Below are 10,000 nucleotides of genomic sequence, written 5' to 3'. Positions count from 1 at the left end.
CTCGTTCACTCGTTCACCAACTCGCTCGCACACACACACTCGTTCACTCGTTCACCAACTCGCTCGCACACACACACACTCGTTCACTCGTTCACCAACTCGCTCGCACACACACACACTCGTTCACTCGTTCACCAACTCGCTCGCACACACACACACTCGTTCACTTCGTTCACCAACTCGCTCGCACACACACACTCGTTCACTCGTTCACCAACTCGCTCGCACACACACACACTCGTTCACTCGTTCACCAACTCGCTCGCACACACACACACTCGTTCACTCGTTCACCAACTCGCTCGCACACACACACACTCGTTCACTCGTTCACCAACTCGCTCACGCACACACACACTCGTTCACTCGTTCACTTCGTTCACCAACTCGCTCACACACACACACACTCGTTCACTCGTTCACCAACTCGCTCACGCACACACACACACACTCGTTCACTCGTTCACCAACTCGCTCGCACACACACACACTCGTTCACTCGTTCACCAACTCGCTCGCACACACACACACTCGTTCACTCGTTCACTCGTTCACCAACTCGCTCACACACACACACACTCGTTCACTCGTTCACTCGTTCACCAACTCGCTCACACACACACACACTCGTTCACTCGTTCACTCGTTCACCAACTCGCTCACACACACACACACACACTCGTTCACATCGTTCACCAACTCGCTCACACGCACACACACACTCGTTCACTCGTTCACCAACTCGCTCACACGCACACACACACTCGTTCACTCGTTCACCAACTCGCTCACACGCACACACACACTCGTTCACTTCGTTCACCAACTCGCTCACACACACACACACACTCGTTCACTCGTTCACCAACTCGCTCACACGCACACACACACTCGTTCACTCGTTCACCAACTCGCTCACACACACACACCCTCGTTCACTCATTCACTCGTTCACCAACTCGTTCACACACTCGTACGCTCACTCACCAACTCGTTCACTCACTCGTTCACCCACTCATACACTCACTCGTTCACTCATTCACCAACTCATTCACTCACTCGTTCACTCATTCACCCACTCATTCACCCACTCGTTCACTCATTCACCCACTCATTCACCCACTCATTCACCCACTCGTTCACTCATTCACCCACTCATTCACCCACTCGTTCACTCATTCACCCACTCGTTCACCCACTCGTTCACTCATTCACCCACTCATTCACTCACTCGTTCACTCATTCGCCCACTCATTCACTCACCAACTCGTTCACTCGTTCACCCACTCGTACGCTCACTCACCAACTCATTCACTCGTTCACCCACTCGTACGCTCACTCACCAACTCGTTCACTCGTTCACCCACTCGTACGCTCACTCACCAACTCGTTCACTCGTTCACCCACTCATTCACTCACTCACATACTCATTCACCCACTCATTCACCCACTCGTTCACTCGTTCACCCACTCATTCACTCACTCATTCACTCACTCACTCATACTCATTCACCCACTCATTCACCCACTCATTCACCCACTCATTCACTCACTCACATACTCATTCACCCACTCATTCACCCACTCGTTCACTCATTCACCCACTCATTCACCCACTCATTCACTCACTCGTTCACTCATTCACCCACTCATTCACCCACTCATTCACTCACTCATACTCATTCACCCACTCATTCACCCACTCGTTCACTCATTCACCCACTCATTCACCCACTCATTCACTCACTCGTTCACTCATTCACCCACTCATTCACCCACTCATTCACTCACTCATACTCATTCACCCACTCATTCACCCACTCGTTCACTCATTCACCCACTCATTCACCCACTCATTCACTCACTCGTTCACTCATTCACCCACTCGTTCACTCATTCACCCACTCATTCACTCACTCACATACTCATTCACCCACTCATTCACCCACTCGTTCACTCATTCACCCACTCATTCACCCACTCATTCACTCACTCACATACTCATTCACCCACTCATTCACCCACTCGTTCACTCATTCACCCACTCATTCACCCACTCATTCACTCACTCACTCATACTCATTCACCCACTCATTCACCCACTCATTCACCCACTCATTCACTCACTCACATACTCATTCACCCACTCATTCACCCACTCGTTCACTCATTCACCCACTCATTCACCCACATTCTTCACTCATACTCATTCACCCACTCATTCACCCACTCGTTCACTCATTCACCCACTCATTCACCCACTCATTCACTCACTCGTTCACTCATTCACCCACTCATTCACCCACTCATTCACTCACTCATACTCATTCACCCACTCATTCACCCACTCGTTCACTCATTCACCCACTCATTCACCCACTCATTCACTCACTCGTTCACTCATTCACCCACTCGTTCACTCATTCACCCACTCATTCACTCACTCACATACTCATTCACCCACTCATTCACCCACTCGTTCACTCATTCACCCACTCATTCACCCACTCATTCACTCACTCACATACTCATTCACCCACTCATTCACCCACTCGTTCACTCATTCACTCACTCATTCACACACTCATTCACTCACTCATACTCATTCACCCACTCATTCACCCAATTGTTCATACACTCATTCACACACTCATTATATTCATTCACTCCCCACATTCCCTCGTACACTAATGCAATAATTCACTCTGTCACCCATCTACCCACTCACACGTGCATTATTTCACTCATTCATTGTTACTCACTCATTCACTCACTAATCTGCTCATGTATTCATTCACTCCTAGACTCACTTGCTTACTCATTCACTCGCTAACCCTTCATTCACCCACTCCCTCACTAACTCATTCACGCTCTCACGCACTCGCCGCTCACTCATCCATGCAGTCATGATGATGCTGATGAAGCTGATGGTGATGATGATGGTGATGGTGGTGATGATGGTGATGATGATGATGCTAATGATGATGGTGATGATGCAGCTGATAATGGTGATGATGCTGATGGTAATGATGGTGATGATGGTGATGATGATGGTGATGTTGATGATGCTAATGATGACGGTGATGATGCAGATGATGCTGATAATGGTGATGATGATGGTGATGATGCTGATGGTAATGATGGTGATGATGGTGATGATGATGGTGATGTTGATGATGCTAATGATGACGGTGATGATGCAGATGATGCTGATAATGGTGATGATGATGGTGATGATGCTGATGGTAATGATGGTGATGATGGTGATGATGATGGTGATGTTGATGATGCTAATGATGATGGTGATGATGCAGATGATGCTGTGATAATGGTGATGATGATGGTGATGATGATAATGGTAATTATGGTGATGATGGTGATGATGATGGTGATGATGGTGATGTTGATGATGCTAATGATGATGGTGATGATGCAGATGATGCTGATAATGGTGATGATGATGGTGATGATGATAATGGTAATTATGGTGATGATGGTGATGATGATGGTGATGATGGTGATGTTGATGATGCTAATGTATGATGGTGATGATGCAGATGATGCTGATAATGGTGATGATGATGGTGATGATGATGGTGATGATGCTGATGATGCTACTGATACTGCTGATGATGTTGTTTAGTTTTGCTGCTGAGATTCTGAGTCTGGAGCTGCACGGCTTGATGAAAGACAGAGCAACACCCACTCCTGTGAGTTTCTCTCCCTCACACGGACTCACGCAGCGCGCTAACCGCTGCACACACCACTCCCCTTCACACACGCAGCGCGCTAACCGCTGCAACCACCACTCCCCTTCACACACGCAGCGTGCTAACCGCTGCACCACCACTCCCCGTCACACACGCAGCGTGCTAACCGCTGCACCACCACTCCCCGTCACACACGCAGCGTGCTAACCGCTGCACCACCACTCCCCGTCACACACGCAGCGTGCTAACTGCTGCACCACCACTCCCCGTCACACAGACTAACGCAGCGTGCTAACCGCTGCACCACCACTCCCCTTCACACGCATCGGCTAACCGCTGCCACCACCACTCCCCATCACACAGACTAAAGCAGCGTGCTAACCGCTGCACCACCACTCCTCTTCACACACGCAGCGTGCTAACCGCTGCACCACCACTCCCCCTTCACACACGCAGCTGCTAACCGCTGCACCACCACTCCCCTTCACACACGCAGCGTGCTAACCGCTGCCCCACCACTCCCCTTCACACAGACTAACGCAGCGTGCTAACCGCTGCACCACCACTCCCCTTCACACACGCAGTGTGCTAACCGCTGCCCCACCACTCCCCTTCACACAGGCAGCGTGCTAACCGCTGCCCCACCACTCCCCTTCACACAGACTAACGCAGCGTGCTAACCGCTGCCCCACCACTCTCGCTCGTCTTCTATGTCACCGCTCGCTTGACCCACGCGGGGCTCCCCGTGGGTCCGCTGGGGCGGCCTCCCACAGTGAGCGAGCGGCACGGAAGAGGCCCTTGCCGCCCCCCTCGCTCGCTCACTCACTCGCTCACTCACTCACTCACTCGCTCACTCGCTCACTCTCACTCGCTCACTCACTCACTCGCTCGCTCACTCACTCGCTCACTCACTCACTCGCTCACTCTCACTCGCTCGCTCACTCGCTCGCTCACTCACTCGCTCGCTCACTCACTCGCTCACTCACTCGTCCCCCGTCTGCTTACTCGCTCACTCACTCGCTCACTCACTCGCTCACCTCGCTCACTCGCTCGCTCACTCACTCACTCGCTCACTCACTCACTCGTCCCCCGTCTGCTTACTCGCTCACTCACTCACACGCTCGCTCCTCGTCACCATCGCTCACTCACTCGCTCCACTCGCTCGCTCACTCACTCGCTCACTTCGCTCGCTCACTCACTCGCTCACTCGCTCGCTCACTCACTCACTCACTCGCTCACTCACTCGCTCTCCTCACTCGCTCACTCGCTCACTCACTCGCTCACTCGCTCGCTCTCACTCGCTCACTCGCTCGCTCACTCCTCCTCGCTCTCAAGCTCCTCGCTCGCTCGTCACTCGCTCACTCGCTCACTCCTCGCTCACTCCTCGCTCACTCGCTCGCTCATCACTCGCTCACTCCCTCGCTCACTCACACTCGCTCACCACTCGCTCACTCAGCTCGCGTCCACTCGCTCGCTCACTCACTCACTCGCTCACTCACTCACTCGTCCCCCGTCTCTCGCTCACTCACTCGCTCACTCACTCGCTCACTCACTCACTCGCTCACTCACTCACTCGCTCACTCACTCGTCGCACTCACTCACTCACTCGCTCACTCATCGCTCACTCGCTCGCTCACTCTCGCTCGCCTCGCTCTCACTCACTCGCTCACTCACTCACTCGTCCCCCGTCTGCTTACTCTCGCTCACTCACTCGCTCACTCACTGCTCACTCGCTCGCTCACTCACGTCGCTCGCTCACTCACTCACTCGCTCACTCACTCACTCGCTCACTCACTTGCTCACTCACTCACTCGCTCACTCACTCGCTCACTCACTCGCTCACTCACTCGCTCGCTCACTCACTCACTCACTCACTCGTCCCCCGTCTGCTTACTCGCTCACTCACTCGCTCACTCACTCGCTACTCACTCGCTCACGTCACTCGCTCGCTCACTCACTCGCTCGCTCACTCACACTCGCTCACTCGCTCACATCACTCGCTCACTCACTCGCTCACAGTCACATCGCATCACTCACTCGCTCTCGCTCACTCACTCTCGCTCGCTCACTCACTCACTCACTCGCTCACTCACTCGCTCACTCTCACTCGCTCACTCACTCGCTCGCTCACCACTCTCGCTCGCTCACTCACTCGCTCGCTCACACTCACTCGCTCGCTCACTCACTCGCTCACTCACTCGCTCTGCTCACTCTCACTCACTCGCTCACTCACTCTCTCGCTCACTCACTCGCTCACTCACTCACTCGTCCCCCGTCTGCTTACTCGCTCACTCACTCGCTCACTCACTCGCTCACTCACTCGCTCGCTCACTCACTCGCTCACTCTCACTCGCTCACTCACTCACTCGCTCGCTCACTCGCTCACTCACTCTCGCTCACACTCACTCGCTCACTCACTCGCTCACTCACTCGCTCGCTCACGCTCACTCGCTCGCTCACTCGCTCACTCACTCGCTCACTCACTCTCGCTCACTCACTTCACTCGCTCGCTCACTCACACTCGCTCACTCTCGTCACTCACTCGCTCACTCACTCGCTCACTCACTCGCTCACTCATCACTCGCTCGCGCTCACTCACGCTCGCTCACTCACTCGCTCGCTCACTCCTCGCTCACGATCACTCGCTCTCACTCTCCTCACTCACTCGCTCACTCTCACTCGCTCACTCGCTCACTCACTCGCTCGCTCACTCACTCGCTCACTCACTCACTCGCTCACTCACTCTCACTCCTCACTCGCTCAACTCGCTCGCTCACTCACTCGCTCACTCACTTCGCTCGCTCGCTCACTCACTCAGCTCGCTCACTCACTCGCTCACTCACTCACTGCTCACTCACTCACTCGCTCACTCACTCTCGCTCCCACTCACTCGCTCACTCACCTCACTCGCTCTCACTCACTCGCTCGCTCACTCACTCGCTCACTCACTCGACTCGCTCACTCTCTCACTCGCTCACACTCTCACTCTCACTCGCTCACTCACTCACTCGCTCGCTCACTCACTCGCTCACTCACTCACTCGCTCACTCACTCACTCGTCCCGTCTGCTTACTCGCTCACTCGCTCGCTCACTCACTCGCTCGCTTCACCTCACTCGCTCACTCACTCACTCGCTCACTCACTCACTCGCTCACTCACTCGCTCACTCACATCGCTCACTCACCTCGCTCGCTCACTCTCTCTCTCGCTCACACTCACTCACTCGTCCGTCTGCTACTCGCTCACTCACTCGCTCACTCACTTGCTCACGTCGCTCTCACTCACTCACTCGCTCGCTCACTCACTCGCTCACTCACTCACTCGCTCACCGCTCACTCACTCGCTCACCTCACTCACTCACTCGCTCGCTCACTCACATCACTCGCTCACTCACTCACGCTCGCTCACTCACTCACTCGTCCCCGTCTGCTTACCTCGCTCACTCACTCGCTCACTTCACTCGCTCACTCGCTCGCTCACTCACTCGCTCCTGTCACTCGCTCGCTCACTCGCTCACTCACTCACTCGCTCACTCGCTCACTCGTCACTCACTCACTCACTCACTCGCTCACTCACTCACTCGCTCACTCACTCACTCGCTCACTCACTCGCTCACTCACTCACTCGCTCACTCACTCGCTCGCTCACTCACTCACTCGTCCCCGTCTGCTACTCGCTCACTCACTCGCTCACTCACTCGTCACTCACTCGCTCGCTCACTCACTCTCGCTCTCGCTCACACTCGCTCGCTCACGTCGCTCACTCACTCACTCGCTCGCTCACTCACTCGCTCACTCACTCGCTCGCTCACTCACTCGCTCGCTTCACTCAATCGCTCACTCACTCGCTCGCTCACTCACTCGCTCACTCACTCGCTCGCTCACTCTCACTCGCTCGCTCACTCACTGTCGCTCGCTCACTCACTCGCTCACTCACTTCGCTCACTCTCACTCACTCGCTCACTCACTCGCTCACCTCGCTCACACTCACTCGCTCCTCACTCAGTCGTCACTCACTCGCTCGCTCACTCGCTCACTCACTCACGTCGCTCACTCACTCGCTCGCTCACTCACTCACTCACTCGTCCTCCGTCAGCTTACTCGCTCACATCGACTCACTCGCTCACTCACTCGCTCACTCGCTCACTCTCGCTCACTCACTCGCTCACGCTCGCTCACTCACTCACTCGTCACTCTCAGCTACTCGCTCACTCCTCACTCGCTCACTCACTCGCTCACTCACTCGCTCACTCACTTCGCTCACTCACTCGCTCACTCGCTCGCTCACTCACTCGCTCGCTCACTCACATCGCTCACTCACTCACTCGCTCACTCACTCACTCGCTCGCTCACTCGATCACTCTCTCACTCGTCTCACACTCGTCGCTCACTCACTGCTCACTCACTCGCTCGCTCACGTCACGATCGCTCACTCACTCGCTCACTCGCTCGCTCACATCACTCACTCACTCACTCACTCACTCGCTCACTCGTCACTCACTCGCTCACTCTCACTCGCTCACTCACTCACTCGCTCGCTCACTTCACTCGCTCGCTCTCACTCACTCTCGCTCACTCACTCGCTCGTCACTCACTCGCTCACTCACTCTCGCTCACTCACTCCTCGCTCACTCACTCACTCGCTCCTCACTCGCTCGCTCACTCACTCGCTCACTCACTCGCTGCTCACTCGCTCGCTCACTCACTCGCTCGCTCACTCACTCGCTCTCGCTCGCTCACTCCGTCACTCACTCGCTCGCTCACATCACTCGCTCGCTCACTCACTCAGTCGCTCACGCTCACTCGCTCGCTCGCTCACTCACATCGCTCACTCACTCGCTCACTCACTTGCTCACTCTCGCTCGCTCTCACTCACTCGCTCGCTCACTCACTCGCTCGCTCACCTCACTCGCTCCTCACTCACTCACTCGCTCGCTCACTCACTCGCTCACTCACTCACTCACTCGCTCACTCACTCTGCTCCACGTCCTCGCTCGCTCACTCACTCGCTCACTCACTCGCTCATCTCACTCGCTCACATCGCTCGCTCACTTCACTCACTCGCTCACTCACTCGCTCACTCACTCGCTCACACTCGCTCACTCGCTCGCTCACTCACTCACTCGCTCACTTCACTCACTCGTCCCCGTCTGCTTACTCGCTCACGTCGCTCACTCACTCACTCGCTCACTCACTCACTACGTCCCCGTCTGCTTACTCGCTCACTCACTCGCTCACATCACTCGCTCACTCCTCGCACGCTCACTCACTCGCTCGCTCACTCACTCCTCACTCACGTCACTCGCTCACTCACTCGCTCACTCTCACGTCGCTCACTCACTCACTTCGCTCGCTCACTCACTCGCTCACTACTCACTCGCTCGCTCACTATCGCCTCGCGTCACTCACTCGCTCCACTCACTCGCTCCTCACTCGCTCGCGTCTCACTCACGTCGTTCACTCACTCGCTCACGTCACTAGCGCATCGCTCACTTCATCGCTCACTTCACGCTCGCTCACTCTCACTCGCTCACTCACTCACTCGCTCACTCACTCACTCGCTCGCTCACGTCTCGCTCGCTCACTCACTCGCTCATCACCTCGCTCACATCACTCTCGCTCGCTCACTCACGCTCACTCACTCGCTCGCTCACTCACTCGCTCACTCACTCACGTCGCTCACTCACTCGCCACTCACTCACTCGCTCACTCACTCGCTCACTACTCGCTCGCACTCGCTCACTGTCACTCACTCACCACTCGCTCACTCACTCACTCGCATCGCCCTCCTCGCTCACTCACTCGCTCAGACTCCTCACGTCGCTCACTCGTCTCACTCGATCAAGATCGCTCGACACTCACTCGCGTCGCTCACTCACTCGCTCGCTCACTCACTATCGCTCACTCACTCGCGTCACTCACATCACTCACGTCGCTCACTCACTCGCTCACTCTCACTCGCTCACTCACTCACTCAGCTCGCTCACTCACTCGCTCACTCACTCACTCGCTCACTCACTCGCTCACTCACTCGCTCACTCTCACTCGCTCGCTCACTCGCTCGCTCACTCACTCTCGCTCTAGTCACTCACTCGCTCACTCACTCGCTCGCTCACTCACTCACTCGCTCACATCACTCACTCGCTCACTCACTCACTCGCTCGCTCACTCGCTCACTCACTCACTCGCTCACTCACTCACTCACATCGCTCACTCTCACTCGCTCGCTCACTCGCTCGCTCACTCACTCACTCGCTCGCTCACTCGCCTCGCTCACTCACTCACTCGCTC

At 55.4% G+C, this 10,000-nt stretch overlaps 1 protein-coding gene across 1 annotated transcript in view; it reads left to right on the top strand.

The window, feature by feature from the left end:
- LOC144955607 (exocyst complex component 2-like) overlaps positions 1–3,710 on the top strand; it is a gene marked incomplete at its 3' end in the record, with an annotated part of 22,606 nt that extends 18,896 nt beyond the window's left edge. The window contains exon 8 of the mRNA XM_078885780.1: positions 3,644–3,710. Within this exon, the coding sequence (XP_078741906.1) occupies positions 3,644–3,710 (67 nt within the window). The remainder of the gene's footprint in view (positions 1–3,643) is intronic.
- Between the last annotated feature and the right edge of the window lie 6,290 nt (positions 3,711–10,000).

The sequence above is a fragment of the Lampetra fluviatilis genome, unplaced genomic scaffold, assembly GCF_964198595.1.
Source record: "Lampetra fluviatilis unplaced genomic scaffold, kcLamFluv1.1 SCAFFOLD_922, whole genome shotgun sequence".
NCBI lineage: Eukaryota > Metazoa > Chordata > Hyperoartia > Petromyzontiformes > Petromyzontidae > Lampetra > Lampetra fluviatilis.
This window is presented reverse-complemented; position numbering and strand designations above follow the sequence as displayed.